The sequence below is a fragment of the Salmo salar genome, chromosome 18 (assembly GCF_965601325.2).
Source record: "Salmo salar chromosome 18, fSalSal1, whole genome shotgun sequence".
Classification (NCBI taxonomy): Eukaryota; Metazoa; Chordata; class Actinopteri; order Salmoniformes; family Salmonidae; genus Salmo; species Salmo salar.
In genome coordinates, this window is record NC_138308.1 from 93,254,183 (window position 1) to 93,272,926 (window position 18,744).

The following is an 18,744-nucleotide window of genomic DNA, read 5'->3' on the forward strand; positions in this document are numbered from 1 at the left end:
TTTTTTACATAAAATTGCAATAATATTCCAACCAGACAATAGCGTATTCATTCAAGGAGAAAAAGAAGGAACGGCGCCCTCGCGTGACCGCGCATATCCAATCCCTTTGTCCACAGGCAGTCCACTCAGTAACTGAGCTCCTATTATCTGCCCAGTAACAGGAAAAGGCTGAAACAACTTTCTGAATGCTTTTGACAGCCAATGGAAGCCTCAGGAAGTGCAACGTAACCCCACAGATACTGTAGTTTCGAAAGGGAGTAGAAAGAAGAACTACAATTCTCAGATCCTCCACTTCCTGGTTGACTTTTTCTCAGGTTTTTGCCTGCCATATGAGTTCTGTTATACTCACAGACACCATTCAAACAGTTTTAGAAACTTTAGAGTGTTTTCTATCCAAATCTACTAATAATATGCATATTCTAGTTTCTGGGCCAGAGTAGTAACCTGTTTAATTTGGGTATGTTTTTCATCCGGCCGTGAAAATACTGCCCCCTAGCCCAGACAGGTTAAGAGAGGCAAGACCACAAGCGGAGGGTTGCCAGTTCCAATCCCGCGTCCAACAGGTGGTAGGTAGTCTAGTGGTTAAGAGAGGCAAGACCGCAAGCAGAGGGTTGCCAGTTCCAGTCCTGGATCTGATTGGAAAAATCTGTCAGGAAGTAAGCAGTTGCTGGTATCAAATCCTAGATGCCAAACCTGCCATTGGGCCCTTGAGCAAGGCACTTAACCCCTACTGGTGTTGTAGTATGGCAGCCCCCTGCTCCATCCTCTATGTATGTGTCTCTTTCAGGGGGGTTGGGATAAAAGCCAAAGTCGAATTTCCTTTGGACCTTGTTTACAATTACTTGGTGTCAAATTTGATTTACAAGTAAATCGATCACACGTCTATTCCTGTAACCCACAGCATGAATGATCCAGAGACTAAGATAGCTTTAAGATAAGCAGATATGTCACAGTTGTCGTACTGGAGAGAAGACCAAGGCGCAGCGGGTTGCGTGTTCATCATGATCATTTATTCAATACACGTGAACACAAAAAAACAATAAACAAAAGAGAACGACAGACCGACAGTTTTACAGGCTAGGTACTCACATATAGCAGTGCAAAATCAACTACCTACAAAATAACCAAACCAAACACACACCTCTATATAGGACTCTCAATCAGAGGCAATTAGAAACACCTGCCTCCAATTGAGAGTCCAACACCCAATCCTAAACATAAAAAAACTAAACTAGACAGAACATAGAAATGCATACACAACACAAACCCTCTGCCACGCCCTGACCAAAACGAATACAATTACTCCCTCTGCTGGTCAGGACGTGACAGTACCCCCCCCCCCCCTAAAAGGTGCAGACCCTGAATGCACCTCAAAAGAAAAACACAGAAAACCCCAAAACAAACAGAAAAATCCCCCTAAACTACAGGGAGGGAAGGGAGGGTGGCTGCCGGCACTGTGCTACACCCCCCCTACCCAACCCACCTATATTGGAGGCGGCTCAGGTGCGGGACGTGGACCCCGCTCCACCCTCGGCATCGCCCACTTAGGTGGCGCCCCTGACCTCGCCCGACTGGCGGGCGATTCTTGCCGCGACCGGCTGGCGGGTGTCTCTGGTTGCGCCCGGCTGGCTGACGACCCTTGCTGCGCCCGGCTGGCGGGCGGCGATGGCTACGCCCGGCTGGCGGCTCTGGCAGATCCGGCACGGCGGGCCACTCTGGCAGCTCCGGCACGGCGGGCTGCTCTGGCAGCTCCGGGCCACTCTGGCAGCTCCGGGCAGACGTGCCGCTCTGGCAGCTCCGGGCAGACGTGCCGCTCTGGCCGCTCCGGGCAGACGTGCCGCTCTGGCAGCTCCGGGCAGACGTGCCGCTCTGGCAGCTCCGGGCAGACGTGCCGCTCTGGCAGCTCCGGGCAGACGCGCCGCTCTGGCAGCTCCGGGCAGACTGGCCGCTCTGGCAGCTCCTGACTAGCGGGCGGCTCTGGGAGCGCCTGACTGGCGGGCGGCTCTGGCAGCTCCTGACTGGCGGGCGCCTCTGGCAGCTGCTGACTGGCGGGCGGCTCTGGCAGCTCCTGACTGGCGGGCGGCTCTGGCAGCTCCTGACTGGCGGGCGGCTCTGGCAGCTCCTGACTGGCGGGCGGCTCTGGCAGCTCCTGACTGGCGGGCGGCTCTGGCGACTCCAGAGGGTACGGGGAGCTGGCCTGGGGCTCCATCCTCGCCCCGCCAAACTGCCCTTGTGCCCCCCCAAAAAAATGATTGGGGCTGCCTCTTGGGTTCCCTTATCAGCCGTGTTCCCCGGTCCTCGCTAGATATCCTCCGCTGCTTGGTCCTGGTATGGTGGGTAGTTCTGTCACAGTTGTCGTACTGGAGAGAAGACCAAGGCGCAGCGGGTTGCGTGTTCATCATGATCATTTATTCAATACACGTGAACACGAAAAAACAAACAAAAGAGAACGACAGACCGACAGTTTTACAGGCTAGGTACTCACATATAGCACTGCAAAAAATGTGATATTGACGGTCAGAGTTACAATAAAAGGATAAAAAAAACAGGGATAAAACATACACATCAAACACATTAAACATTTACATGTCAGAATGAAACACATTAAATATTTACATGTCAGAATGAAACAAATTAAATATTTACATGTCAGAATGAGATGTCAGAAGGAAACAAATTAAACATTTACATGTCAGAATGAAATGTCAGAAGGAAACAAACATTTACATGTCAGAATGAAACACATTCAATATTTACATGTCAGAATGAAACAAATTAAACATTTGTCAGAATAAAATGTCAGAAGGAAACACAAACATTTACATGTCAGAATGAAATGTCAGAATGAAACAAACATTTGTGTCAGAATGAAACACATGACACATTTACATGTCAGAATGAAACACATTAAATAAACATTTACATGTCAGAATGAAACACATTAAACATTTACACGTGTGAGAGAACAATTATATATTTACCTGATTTGTTTGATCTTAGTAACAATTATATACTTAACAAATATACTTAACAAGTAGTAAGACATTTATATTCTACTAATGCTGTGTTTTGTAAAGGGATGGTCTCCACTCTATCTCCCTGCAGCTAATCTGGCTGTATGGTCAAGGACATGGGTTTTACTAGAGATAGTTTAGGAGTAGAACAATCCCTCTTTGTTTCTAATCATCCTGGCATCTGGGAGACTAAGCCGGGTTGGGGGGGGGGGGGGGGGTAAAACACCACCAGGTGCAGATAACCACAAGATGAACCCAAGGTGGCTTATGATGCCCCCTGATCTGTATGGGAGGGTTGGAACCAGCCATGACAAAGCATTCTTAGATCTATTATATAAAGAGTTCTGCACTTTCTGTGAGGTTAAGCTCTCGGCAACACACTTCAGAGTGTGGGGTCGACCAGCTTCATTATTGCAATAATTAATCGATATTAAATAAAGACGATTGTTTGAAGAAATTACAAAGTCTCTCTCACTTGATTAGAATATTCCACGACACATCAGAATGAAGGACATTAAACATTTACACGTCAGAATGAAATGTCAGAAGGAAACACATTAAACATTTACACGTCAGAATGAAATGTCAGAAGGAAACACATTAAACATTTACACGTCAGAATGAAATGTCACAAGGAAACACATTAAAACATTTACATGTCTGAATGAAATGTCAGAATGAAACATGTATTTGTCAGAGTGACATATCAGAATGAAACACATTAAACAGTTACATGTCAGACTGAAATGTCAGAATGAAACATGTATTTGTCAGAGTGACATATCAGAATGAAACACATTAAAACAGTTACATGTCAGACTGAAATGTCAGAATGAAACAAAAAATTAAGCATCACTGAGAGGTACCAGAATTGTAATTGAGAACACTCAATCAGGGATTTGTATACCACGATCAGTGTGAGTTTGCTTGCATTAAAACGTCATAGTTTCTTACGTAGGTAAAGAAATTACCTTGCCTTTTTGTAGATGAGGTCAGTGTTTTACCGGAAGCTATGTTTGTGGTCTAAAATTGTCCCCAAGTATTTCAAATGTGTGACTTGCTCCACGTCCTTCCATAGTGACAAGCTTGAGAGAAGGGCTTCCATTTCCCCAAATGTATTTCCTCCAAGGCACAGTTTTTTAGTCTTGGTGACGTTAAGGTCAAGGAAGCTATTGTCAAACCACGTCAAGAGGCAGTCAATGAACTGGCAGTAGCTGGAGATGGACTTGACCTCCAGGCAAGCAACCAGAGCCATGTCGTCTGCATATTTGATGAGGGCCATATCGCGGTTACTTCCTAAAAGATTTGTCCACATCCTGCCTTTTTATTCACTTACCTGACAAACAATCTCTTTGTCCTAATGCTCTTTCCTCTTTCAGTTTCTGTCCTGTATTCTTCCTTTGTGGATTTTATCCACATGCCTCAGCAGATGAGACTTCTGAGTGAACCTTTTACCACAGACTGAGCAGCCATGTGATTTCTCTCCTGTGTGAATCCGTATATTCCTCTTTAGGTCCACCTTCTGATTGAAGCTTTCCCCACAGTCACCACAGCTATAAGGGTTCTCTCCTGTGTGAGTCTGTATATGTTCATTTAGGTGCCCCTTCTCATTGAAGCTTTCGCCACAGTCACCACACCTATATGGTTTCTCTCCTGTGTGAGACAATATATGTATTTTAAGGCATCCCTTATGCTTAAAGCTTTTCCCACAGTTACCACAGATAAATCGTTTCTCTCCTGTGTGAGTTCGTATATGTTCATTTAGGTGCCCCTTCTCATTGAAGCTTTCCCCACAGTCACCACAGCGAAAGGAATTATCTCTGGTGTGAGTCCGTATATGCCTGGTTAAGTTCCCCCTCGTATTGAAGCTTTTCCCACAGTCTCCACAGCTAAAAGATTTCTCTCCAGTGTGAGTACGTATATGCACTTTTAGGTTCCCCCTCTTATTGAAGCTTTTCCCACAGTCACCACAGCTAAATCGTTTCTCTGCTGTGTGAGTCAGTACATGTATCTTAAGGCACCCCTTATGGCGGAAGCTTTTCCCACAGTCGCCACAGATAAATGGTTTCTCTCCTGTGTGAGTCCGTATATGCATAGTTAAGACCGCCTTGCGATTAAAGCTTTTCCCGCAGTCTCCACAGCTAAATGGTTTCTCTCCTGTGTGAGTCAGTTTATGCATGGTTAGGTACCGCTTGAGCCCAAAGCTTTTCCCACAGTCACCACAGCTAAATGGTTTCTCTCCTGTGTGAATCAATACATGTTCAGTTAGGTTCCCCTTCTGATTGAAGCTTTTCCCACAGTCACCACAGATAAAAGGTTTCTCTCCTTTGTGAATCCTCATGTGCCTGGGGAGACCTCCTTTGTATTTGAAGGTCTTGCCACAAACAGGGCAGATATAGGGTTTCCCACCGTGACAGAGTCGGACATGGGCCTTCAGTTTACAGGTGGAGTTGTAGTGTTTACTGCAGAAGCAGCATTCACTGGGTCTCTTCTTGGTGAGAGTCATATGCCTTTGCAGGTCATCTTTCAGAGCAAATGTTTCACCACAGTCATGGCAGTGGTGAGTTCTTCTAGATGTGGTGCTGGGTTTGGAACAGTGTTTCTCCAATAGTGGACTGGGATCCAATGGTGGGCTGCTATTAAGTCCTACTGTGTCACTGCTTACAGCTGAGCTGTGGCTGGAGGCATTGTTTTGATTATCTGGAGGGTCACAGGGAATGTTGAGACCCTTAATGTGGGTCACAGTGACAAAAGGTGTGAGATTCACTGGTTTAGAGCCATTCTGTCTGTTCTCCACAGTCTGGGTTTGGGGAAGAGTCAAGGACTGAAGTGGGTCCTCCTGATCACATTCACTTTTCACACAGGAAAGAGTGAATATGGAGTCTTTGGTAACAAAGAGCCCTTGAAGCTGCTCTTCCTGCTGACTGGTCCTGACTTCCTCCTGTTCCTCTTTAATCTGTATGGTCTCTGGGTCCTCCTGTCCCAGACTGGGGCTCCACTCCTGCTCACAGTGCTGCTGCTCAGGGGGAACCTCCTCTTCAGAGACAGAGAGCTGCAGGGAGTCTGGAGGGAAGGAGAGGAATAGCAGACGTTATTTATAACAGAATTTGGAATCACTCACGAATTATAGATCTCTATGACATTCTATTTCAATGTTCTTCCCTAGCATGGATCTCTATGCTCTATACAGCCTGAGTGCAGATAGCTAGCTAGGTATTTGCTTCCTTAGCATGGATCTCTATTATCTATACAGCCTGAGTGCAGATAGCTAGCTAGATATTTGCTTTCCTTCACACAAGCCATATAGGTGGTGGGTTAACATGCCAAGAGTGAGCAAAGCTGTCATCAAGGCAAAGGGTGGCTACATTGAAGAATCTCAAATATATTTTGATTTGTTTAACACTTTTTTGGTTACTACATGATTCCATATCTGTTATTTCATAGTTTTGATGTCGTCACTATTATTCTACAATGTAGAAAATAGTAAAAATAAAGAAAAACCCTTGAATGAGTAGGTGTGTCCAAACTTTTGACTGGTACTGTATATGTGATCATATCAACTAGGTCTCTCACGTCAGAATGTTTCTTAAACGTAAAATGTGGAAGTTCTTGTGTACGTAAAATATGGAAGTGTATATGGATATAATTGTATTTATTTTTTAAAGTTTTTTGTTGTTGTTGGTGTTTCTCTGTAATACTACTAGACACCTAGCAATTTCTGAAGTTGGTTTTAGCTAGTTTCCCAATCTCCCAACCTCATAACTGGCTACCCAGAAGCCATTTCAGGCTATCAATCAAGTTAGAGTAGCTGGCTTGTCTAACTATCTTAGCTGGCATGGCTGTTGGCAAGGTTAGTAGACTTTAGAAAAGCAAGAAATTACAAAATATACAAAATAAGACACAGATTCTTTTCAATCTTTTACACAGAATTTTAGCAGAGATATATATTTTTTATATATTTTGTTTCTTAAAATGAAGAAAAAAAAAAACACCAGTCAGGAGGATACAAGACAGCTCAAGAGATATGCAGAAAAATAAACATCATTTTACATAGAATTAAGCATAATAATTATGACTCTAGATTGCAGGAAAAATGGGTTTCAGGTGTTTGAAAAGTGCAAAATTCTCCAACTTCCGGACAGGGTGCCTAGTCCGTCTCCAGACCACGCCCAACAGGCATCCTCACATCGTTTGTGCCCCCTCAGTTTTTTTGTGACGCTGCTGACCTTGACCTATAAGAACTAAATGAAAGTGGGGGGTCCTCTGAATGGGAAACTAAGCTGCCTGACTAGAACTAACCAGAAGGAATGGATAAAATCAGCTGACTGGAACTGGCCATTTTTGACAACAACGGTTTTTGGAAACCTTCAAAACTTTCCTTTCATATCACCGCAAAATAATTGTAAAAATATAAGAGGTGTTTTGCGTTTCCCTGAACTACAGTGCATTCGGAAAGTATTCAGACCACTTGCCTTTATCCACATTTTATTAAGTTACAGCATTATTGTAATTATTATTTTTCCCTCATCAATCTACACACAATACCCCATAATGACAAAGAGAAAATAGGTTTTAGATATTTTAGCAAATGTATTACATTTTTTTTAAATAAATACCTTATTTACATAAGAATTCAGACCCTTTGCTATGAGACTCGAAATTGAGCTCAGGTGCATCCAGTTTCCATTTATCATAATTTAGATTTTTCTACAACTTGAATGGAGTCCACCTGTAGTAAATTCAATTGATTGGACATGATTTGGAAAGGCACACCTATATTTGGAAAGGCACACCTTTTCCACACCTGGAAAGACCTCTATATAAGGTCCTACAGTTGACAGAGCATGTCAGAGCAAAAACCAAGCCATGAGGTCAAAGGAATTGTCCGTAGAGCACCGAGACACAGATCTGGGAAAGAGTACGAAAAAAATGTCTGCTGGTCCCCAAGAACACAGTGACCTCAATCATTCTTAAATGGAAGTTTGGAACCACCAAGACTCTTCCTAGAGCTGACCGCCCAGACAAACTGAGCAATCTGGGGAGAAGGGCCTTGGTCAGGGAGGTGACCAAGAACCCAATGATCGCTCTAACAAGCTCCAGAGTTCCTCTGTGGAGAAGGGAGAACCTTCCAGAAGGACAACCATTTTTTTTTTAACTAGGCAAGTCAGTTAAGAACAAACTCTTATTTACAATGACGGCCTACCCCGGCCAAACCCGGACGACGCTGGGCCAATTGTGAGCCACCCATCACGGCCAGATGTGATGCAGCCTGGATTTGAACTAGGTACTGCAGTGATGCCTCTTGCACTACGATGCAGTGTCTTAGACCACTACGCCACTCGGCAGCCCATCTCTGCAGCACTCCACCAATCAGGCCTTTATGGTAGAGTTGCCAGAAGGAAGCCAATCCTCAGTAAAAGGCACATGACAGCCCGCTAGGAGTTTTCCAAAAGGCACCTAAAGGACTCTCAGACCATGAGAAACAAGATTCTCTGGTCTGATGAAACCAAGATTGAACTCTTTGGCCTGAATGCCAAGCGTCACGCCTGGAGGAAACCTGGCACCATCCCTACGGTGAAGCATGGTAGATCTTAGATCGATAGATCTTCCAAGATGGCGTAGCAGTTCAGACGTCCTCTACCCTCCTCTTGTCGTGTCCCGTGTATATATATATATATTTACATAAAAAAAATTCTTCACTTATCTTTTTATATATATATCTTTTTTTTTAATTCTAAAAACTCAACCTCAAAGCACTCTCCTGCAACCCGCCTCACCAATTTAAAAAAAAACGTATTATTTACCTCATCTGAATTCCACAACAGAAGCTAGCAAGTGTTTAGCCATTTTCACTGGCTAACGTTGAAGTTCAGCTAGCCACGGTTAGCTGTCCTCAGCTATCCATTAGCTCGAAAAGCTATCGCCAGTTTTTGTACAGCGCGACTCAGACCAGAGCATACCGGACCTATTCTCTCTCCTTTCCCCGATTTCTACCGCAGGCTCTGGACATTTACACCTGGATCTTGCAGCTAACTAGCTGCTACCTGAGTGACTATTGGCAACGTCGGTCACGGAATTAACACACATTATTACGGAGCTAGCCAGCTAGCCAGCTGAAGAGTTCCGTCAGCCACTCCTGGGCTATTCCTGAGCTAGCCAGCTGAAGTGTCTCCTGGGCTACAACTCACCTATCCTGACCCGTTTTACTGCCGATGCGGAGCCCCATCGGGTCTTCCCGACTGGACCACCGACGTTATCTGCCCGAGGGAGTTATCCAACTGGCCCCTCCGTCGCGACGTAACCTGATCGCCCATCTGCGGCCCGCTAATCGTTAGCTGTCTTTTCGGCTGCGATCTGAATAGGTCTATCGGACACTTTTCTTGGGCCACTATAACTAACTATTTTGCCAACTTGGACTGGTCCCCCCTTCCACACGGAACACCACTAACCCACAGACGGAAACGCACGAGGTGGCTAAAAACAGACCTCCCTCCCATCTTCCACCAGCTTGCTACCTATGGCCCGGCTAGCTGTCTGAATCTCACTGGACCCTTTGATCACTCGGCTAAGCATGCCTCTCCTTAATGTCAATATGCCTTCTCCATTGCTGTTCTGGTTAGTGTTTATTGGCTTATTTCACTGTAGAGCCTCTAGCCCTGCTCATTATACCTTATCCAACCTCTCAGTTCCTCCACCCACACATGCTATGACATCTTCTGGTTTCAATGATGTTTCTAGAGACAATATCTCTCTCATAATCACTAAATGCCTAGGTTTACCTCCTCTGTACTCACATCCCACCATACCTTTGTCTGTACATTATACCTTGAAGCTATTTTATCGCCCCCAGAAACCTGCTCCTTTTTCTCTCTATTCTGGACGTCACAGACGACCAATTCTTATAGCTTTTAGCCGTACCCTCATACTTATTCTTCTCTGCTCCTCTGGGGATGTAGAGGTGAATCCAGGCCCTGCAGCGCCTGGCTCCACTCCTACTCCCCAGGCGCTCTCTTTTGATGACTTCTGTAACCGTAATAACCTTGGTTTCATGCATGTTAACATTAGAAGCCTCCTCCCTAAGTTTGTTTTATTCACTGCTTTAGCACACTCTGCCAACCCGGATGTCCTAGCTGTGTCTGAATCTTGGCTTAGGAAGTCCACCAAAAACTCTGAAATCTTCATCCCTAACTACAACGTTTTCAGACAAGATAGAACGACCAAAGGGGGCGGTGTTGCAATCTACTGCAGAGATAGCCTGCAGAGTTCTGTCCTGCTATCCAGGTCTGTACCCAAACAATTTGAACTTCTACTTTTAAAAATCCACCTCTCCAAAAACAAGTCTCTCACCGTTGCAGCCTGCTATAGACCCCCCTCGGCCCCTAGTTGTGCTCTGGACACCATATGTGAACTGATTGCCCCCCATCTATCTTCAGAGCTCGTGCTACTAGGTGACCTAAACTGGGACATGCTTAACACCCCAGCCATCCTACAATCCAAGCTTGATGCCCTCAATCTCACACAAATTATTAATGAACCCACCAGGTACAACCCCAAAGCCGCAAACACTGGCACCCTCATAGATATCATCCTAACCAATGTGCCCTCTAAATACACCTCTGCTGTTTTCAACCAAGATCTCAGCGATCACTGCCTCATTGCCTGCACCCGTAATGGGTCAGCGGTCAAACGACCTCCACTCATCACTGTCAAACGCTCCCTGAAACATTTCAACGAGCAAGCCTTTCTAATCGACCTGGCCCTGGTATCCTGGAAGGATATTGACCTCATCCCGTCAGTAGAGGATGCCTGGTTATTTTTTTTAAATGCCTTCCTCTCCATCTTAAATAAGCATGCCCCTTTCAAGAAATTTTGAACCAGGAACAGATATAGCCCTTGGTTCTCCCCAGACCTGACTGCCCTTAACCAACACAAAAATATCCTGTGGCGTTCTGCATTAGCATCGAACTGCCCCCGCGATATGCAACTTTTTAGGGAAGTTAGAAACCAATACACACAGGCAGTTAGAAACGCCAAGGCTAGCTTTTTCAAACAGAAATTCGCTTCGTGCAACTCCAACACTAAAAAGTTCTGGGACATTGTAAAGTCCATGGAGAATAAGAACACCTCCTCCCAACTGCCCACTGCACTGAGGGTAGGAAACTCTGTCACCACCGATAAGCCCACTATAATTGAGAATTTCAATAAGCATTTTTCTACGGCTGGCCATGCTTTCCACCTAACTACCCCTACTGCATTCAACAGCACTGCACCCCCCACAGCTACTCGCCCAAGCCTCCCCCATTTCTCCTTCTCCCAAATCCATTCAGCTGATGTTCTGAAAGAGCTGCAAAATCTGGACCCCTACAAATCAGCTGGGCTTGACAATCTGGACCCTTTCTTTCTAAAATTATCTGCCGAAATTATTACAACCCCTATTACTAGCCTGTTCAACCTCTCTTTCGTGTCGTCTGAGATTCCCATAGATTGGAAAGCAGCTGCTGTCATCCCCCTCTTCAAAGGAGGTGACACACTTGACCCAAATTGCTACAGACCTATATCCATCCTACCCTGCCTTTCTAAGGTCTTCGAAAGCCAAGTCAACAAACAGATTACCGACCATTTCGAATCCCACCGCACCCTCTCCGCTATGCAATCTGGTTTCAGAGCTGGTCATGGGTGCACCTCAGCCACGCTCAAGGTCCTAAACGACATCGTAACCGCCATCGATAAGAAACAATACTGTGCTGCCGTATTCATTGACCTGGCCAAAGCTTTTGACTCTGTTAATCACCACATCGTCATCGGCAGACTCAGTAGCCTTGGTTTCTCAAACGATTGCGTCGCCTGGTTCACCAACTACTTCTCTGACAGAGTTCAGTGTGTCAAATCGGAGGGCCTACTGTCTGGACCTCTGGCAGTCTCTATGGGGGTACCACAGGGTTCAATTCTTGGGCCAACTCTTTTCTCTGTATACATAAATGATGTCGCTCTTGCTGCTGGTGAATCTCTGATCCACCTCTACACAGACGACACCATTCTGTACACTTCTGGCCCTTCTTTGGACACTGTGTTAACAACCCTCCAGACGAGCTTCAATGCCATTCAACTCTCCTTCCGTGGTCTCCAACTGCTCCTAAACACAAGTAAAACTAAATGCATGCTCTTCAACCGATCGCTGCCTGCACCTGCACGCCTGTCCAGCATCACTTCTCTGGACGGTTCTAACTTAGAATTTGTGGACAACTACAAATACCTAGGTGTCTGGTTAGACTGTAAACTCTCCTTCCAGACTCACATCAATCATCTCCAATCCAAAGTGAAATCTCGAATTGGCTTCCTATTTCGCAACAAAGCATCCTTCACTCATGCTGCCAAACATACCCTCGTAAAACTGACCATCCTACCAATCCTCGACTTCGGCGATGTCATTTACAAAATAGCTTCCAATACCCTACTCAACAAGCTGGATGCAGTCTATCACAGTGCCATCCGTTTTGTCACCAAAGCCCCATATACTACCCACCACTGCGACCTGTACGCTCTCGTTGGCTGGCCTTCGCTTCATAATCGTCGCCAAACACATTGGCTCCAGGTCATCTACAAGACCCTGCTAGGTAAAGTCCCCCCTTATCTCCGCTCACTGGTCACCATAGCAGCACCCACCTGTAGCACGCGCTCCAGCAGGTATATCTCTCTGGTCACCCCTAAAGCCAACTCCTCCTTTGGTCGTCTCTCCTTCCAGTTCTCTGCTGCCAATGACTGGAACGAACTACAAAAATCTCTGAAACTGGAAACACTTATCTCCCTCACTAGCTTTAAGCACCAGCTGTCAGAGCAGCTCACAGATCACTGCACCTGTACATAGCCCATCTATAATTTAGCCCAAACTACTACCTCTTCCCCTACTGTATTTATTTATTTTATTTATTTTGCTCCTTTGCACCATATTATTTATATTCTATCTCTGAACTTTCTTCAAACTACAAATCTACCATTCCAGTGTTTTTCTTGCTATACTTTATTTACTTTGCCACCATGGCATTTGTTTGCCTTTACCTCCCTTATCTCACATCATTTGCTCACATTGTATATAGTCTTATTTTTTTTATTTTTTTCTACTGCATCATTGATTGTATGTTGTTTTACTCCATGTGTAACTCTGTGTTTTTGTATGTTGTCGAACTGCTTTGCTTTATCTTGGCCAGGTCGCAATTGTAAATGAGAACTTGTTCTCAACTTGCCTACCTGGTTAAATAAAGGTGAAATAAATAAAAAATAAATAAAAATGGTGGTGGCAGCATCATGCTGTGGGGATGTTTTTAGCGGCAGGGACTAGGAGACTTGATCGAGGGAAAGATGAATGGAGCAAAGTACAGAGATCCTTGATGAAAACCTGCTGCAGAGCGTTCAGGACCTCACACTGGGGCGAAGGTTCACCTCCAACAGGACAACGACCCTAAGCACACAGCAAAGACAGGAGTGGCTTCGGGACAAGTCTCTGAATGTCCTTGAGTGGCCCAGCTAGATCCTGGACTTGAACCCGATTGAACATCTCTGGAGAGACCTGAAAATAGCTATGCAGCGACACTCCCCTTCCAACCTGACAGAGCTTGAGAGGATCTGCAGAGAAGAATGGGGGAAACTCCCAAAATACAGGTGTGTCAAGCTTGTAGCGTCATACCCAAAAAGACTCGAAGCTGTAATCGCTGCCAAAGGTGCTTCAACAAAGTACTGAGTAAAGGGTCTGAATACGTATGTAAGTGTATGTAAATGTGATATAATTGTTTTCTTTTTTTATAAATAAACCAAAATTCCTAAAAAACTGTTTTTTTTGCTTTGTCATTATGGAGTATTGTGATGTCATTATGGAGTATTGTGATGTCATTATGGGGTATTGTGATGTCATTATGGGGTATTGTGTGTAGATTGATGAGTAAAAACAACTATTTAATCAGTTTTAGAATACGTCTAATGTAACTAAATGTGTAAAAAGTCAAAGGCTCTGAATACTTCCTGAATGCACTGTAAGACACTTCTCGTGCTAATGGAAACTCGGAAGGGAAACACAACATTTTGGCTCAAAGTTACACAAAAACCTCTGTGGAAATCTGTGGTAGAACAGCAAGTGTATCTTTTGTATTTATAAAGTTATTTTGGATGATAATTAAGGTTAGTGTTCAAGGTTTCCAAAACTGTACAGCAATCAAGGATCAATTGTTTCTAAACTTTGTTTCTAAACCTAGTGTTGGTCCCATGTTTCATGAGCTGAAATAAAAAATCCCAGAAATGTTCCATATGCACAAAATGCTTATTTCTCTCAATGTTTTTATAAATTTGTTTACATCCCTGTTAGTGAGCATTTCTCCTTTGCCAAGATCATCCATCCATCTGACAGGTGTGGCATATCAAGAAGCTGATTAAACAGCATGATCATTACACAGGTGCACCTTGTGCTGGGGACAATAAAAGGCCACTATAAAATGTGCAGTTTTGTCACAACACAATGCCACAGACGTCTCAAGTTTTGAGGGAGCATGCAAATGGCATGCTGACTGCAGGAATGTCCACCAGAGCTGTTACCAGAGAATTAAATGCTTATTTCTCTACCATAAGCCACCTCCAACATAATTTTAGAGAATTTGGCAGTACGTCCAACCGGCCTCAAAACAGCAGACCACGTGTATGGCGTCGTTGCGCGAGCGATTTGCTGATGTCAACGTTGTGAACAGAGTGCCCCATGGTGGCGGTGGGGTTATGGTATGGACAGGCATAAGCTACGGACAATGACCACAATTGCATTTTATCGATGGCAATTTCAATGAACAGAGATACCATGACGAGATCCTGAGGCCCATGTCTCAAGGATCACCTCAATGCGAAGGAGATGTGTCGCTCTGCATGAGGTAAATGGTCACACCAGATACTGACTTGTTTGTTAAACCACGCCTCTATTTCTTTTTAAAGGATATCTGTGACCAACAGATGCATATGTATATTCCCAGTCATGTGAAATCCATAGATTAGGGTCAAATGTATTTATTTCAATTGACTGATTTCCGTATATACATTTTAACTCAGTAAAATCTTTGAAATTGTTGCATGTTGCGTTGATATTTTTGTTCAGTATAGACAGAGCGTATCACACTTGACCAAATCATCATCCTCAGCTAATCAAAAGGAACGGTTTAGCATCAATGTAGCACTGGAGTCAGAATGGCAACATAAATGTGTGGAGCTGCTGTCCAAGCAAAGAGAAAGCACAGCCACGTCGGGGCTAAAACCACTTCTACAAAATGTTGAAATGGTGATCACAAAGCCTAAACAGTTTATTAATTTACTAGAACTATAGCTAGCTATCAGTAGATACACATACTAACCTATTCTACGTAGTTTTATCTCTGGTGTCCTCCCCAGCAGTCTCCATAGCAGATCATTCTCTTCCTGGTACTCTGCTACAGTTTCCTCAACCGCACCAAGAATCTCCACAGCAGCAGATGCTGTTAAACATTCATTTAACAACACACGAAACGACTGTAGTTTAGACGTTTTCAGTGGACTGAGAGTTGGGTGTTCAGCTAGTATGGCTTCTTGATGTGGGTCCATCTGATCACATTCACTTTTCACACAGGAAGGAGTGAATATGGAGTCTTTGGTATCAACGAGCCCTTGAAGCTGCTCTTCCTGCTGACTGGTCCTGACTTCCTCCTGTTCCTCTTTAATCTGTGTGGGCTCTGGGTCCTCCTGCCCCAGACTGGGACTCCACTCCTGCTGCTCAGGGGGAACCCCCTCTTCAGAGACAGAGAGCTGCAGGGAGTCTGGAGGGAAGGAGAGGAGGAGCAGAGGTTACCTATACAGACTTTAGACATGCCTGGGTGCACAATGCCATTTCTAAATGCTTTTGTTGACTCTTTTGTTATCTGTTTATGATGTTCAAATACGAAAAAACAGATATACAAACATTGACATTCACTGCAGTGTTGAATGGAAACTCAAATGTAGATGACAAAACAAAACTTAACACACATATTCACATATTCAGAAAAAACACCCTGTCTATACAGCTATACTGGTACCCCGTGTATACAGCTATACTGGTACCCCGTGAATACAGCTATACTGGTACCCCGTGTATACAGCTATACTGGTACCCCGTGTATACAGCTATACTGGTACCCCGTGTATACAGCTATACTGGTACCCTGTGTATACAGCTATACTGGTACCCCGTGTATATAGCCATACTGGTACCCCGTGTATACAGCTATACTGGTACCCCGTGTATACAGCTATACTGGTACCCCAGTATACAGCTATACTGGTACCCCGTGTATACAGCTATACTGGTACCCCGTGTATACAGCTATACTGGTACCCCGTGTATACAGCCATACTGGTACCCCGTGTATACAGCTATACTGGTACCCCGTGTATACAGCTATACTGGTACCCCGTGTATACAGCTATACTGGTACCCCGTGTATACAGCTATACTGGTACCCCAGTATACAGCTATACTGGTACCCCAGTATACAGCTATACTGGTACCCCGTGTATACAGCTATACTGGTACCCCGTGTATACAGCTATACTGGTACCCCGTGTATACAGCTATACTGGTACCCCGTGTATACAGCTAACTGGTACCCCGTGTATACAGCTATACTGGTACCCCAGTATACAGCTACACTGGTATCCTGTGCATACAGCTACACTGGTATCCTGTGCATACAGCTACACTGGTACCCTGTGTATATATCCATACTGGTACCCCGTGTATACAGCTATACTGGTACCCTGTGCATACAGCTATACTGGTACCCTGTGTATATATCCATACTGGTACCCCGTGTATACAGCTATACTGGTACCCTGTGAAAACAGCTATACTGGTACCCTGTGTATATATCAATTCTGGTACACTGTGTTATTATCCATTCTGGTACCCCGTGTATATATATCCATACTGGTACCCCGTGTATACAGCTATACTGGTACCCCGTGTATACAGCTATACTGGTACCCTGTGTATACAGCTATACTGGTACCCTGTGTATACAGCTATACTGGTACCCTGTGAAAACAGCTATACTGGTACCCTGTGTATATATCAATTCTGGTACACTGTGTATATATCCATTCTGGTACCCCGTGTATATATATCCATACTGGTACCCTATGTATACAGCTATACTGGTACCCTGTGTATACAACAGTATTGTTACTCATTGTCAGAGTTCTCCACAGGATTTTTTAACAAGGTGGTGCTACTGAGTATGAGGGCAGTGCCTCACTCTGGACTCAGACATTTTTGCGTTTTCTTACACCTGTAACTGCCATGTCCTGCAATCTAAAGCAAAGAATGTCCTAATATAACACATTTTTTACATAGTGGAGCATTCAGTCCACAAGATGGTGCAGCCCATCTCACATTCTTTGGGGAGAACCCTGATTGCATATTTATTCTTAGTGATATCTTCATTATTTTGTCTCTCTGCATTGTTGGAGGGACATAAGTAAGCATTTCACTGTTAGTTTATGAAGCATGTGACAAATACAATCAAATGTGAAGGCTTTAGATAAGTAATAAAATATGCAGACAACTATTTCATAATTTGCCTACATTATAATTGGCATGTAAGACCAATATATACAGTAGTTAGGTTGGTAGAAAATCAAAATACAATTATCTCTATTTACCTAAGCATTTTACTAATTGAGTATAACTATAGCTACCTATCAGTATATCTACATACGTACCTGTTCTACATAGTTGAACCTCTGATGTGATCTCCAGCAGTCTCCGTAGCCGATCATTCTCCTCCTGGTATTTCACTACCGTTTTCTCAACTTCCCCGAAAATCTCCACAGCAGCCGCCGTTAAACGCTCATTTAAAAACACACGAAACGACTGTAGTTTAGACATATTTCAGACGACTGGGAGTTGGGTAGCCTATTTAGTCTTTCTTTACTCCACAAAAATAACGTTCAAAATCAAAACAAAGGCACCTCAGAGAGGAATAGGCGAAGCGAGAGGTTACACTCTCGCCAAAATCTGTCCAAAATTACATCGATGCGTTTCAATGGGTTTATTTCGGACCTAATCTTGTCGCCTGCATTCCTACTTTTGGGACAACGACTTCTATTGTCTGGACTGAGTGACATGAGCATCTCATCATTAAATACAGATCTCTGTTCACCTCCAGTCCTACTTCCGTGTTCCAGTCGAGGAATGATTTTAAACTCCTTGGTTCTTCTGGAACCCGGAAACAGACAACAGCGTCGCCAGATGGATGGGGGTTTATTATTGTGCAAGACAGCCAGCCTACAGACCAGAAGTGTATACTACAAAGCATGTCCCTGAGTTAGCCAGCTAACTAGCCTAAATATTCTTAACTTACAAAAATATATTTAAGCTTGAAATGGGCATGGTCAGTTTGACCCAACCAAAAACACATATCAAATTTTAGCTTTCTCAATTAACCTGATTATCAGTCATTATTTTTGGTTGTTTATCAAAGTTATTGAAAGTTATTGGACCTACTTTGCATTATAAACTGGGTGGTTCGAGCCCTGAATGATGATTGGGTAACAGCTGTGGTATATCAGACCGTATACCACGGGTATGACAAAACATTTATTTTTACTGCTCTAATTACATTTACATTACATTTAAGTCATTTAGCAGACGCTCTTATCCAGAGCGACTTACAAATTGGTGCATTCACCTTAT

The 18,744-nt window shown here is 44.1% G+C and overlaps 1 protein-coding gene across 1 annotated transcript; it reads right to left on the reverse strand.

The window, feature by feature from the left end:
- Positions 1-988: 988 nt before the first annotated feature.
- Positions 989-18,228, reverse strand: LOC145850196 (uncharacterized). Its single transcript, XM_014156718.3, has 3 exons — positions 17,772-18,228; positions 15,392-15,829; positions 989-6,077 (listed from the first exon to the last, which is right to left on the reverse strand). The coding sequence occupies exons 1-3, from the start codon at positions 17,935-17,937 to the stop codon at positions 4,390-4,392; spliced, it is 2,292 nt and encodes a 763-aa protein (XP_014012193.3). The 5' UTR covers positions 17,938-18,228; the 3' UTR covers positions 989-4,389.
- Between the last annotated feature and the right edge of the window lie 516 nt (positions 18,229-18,744).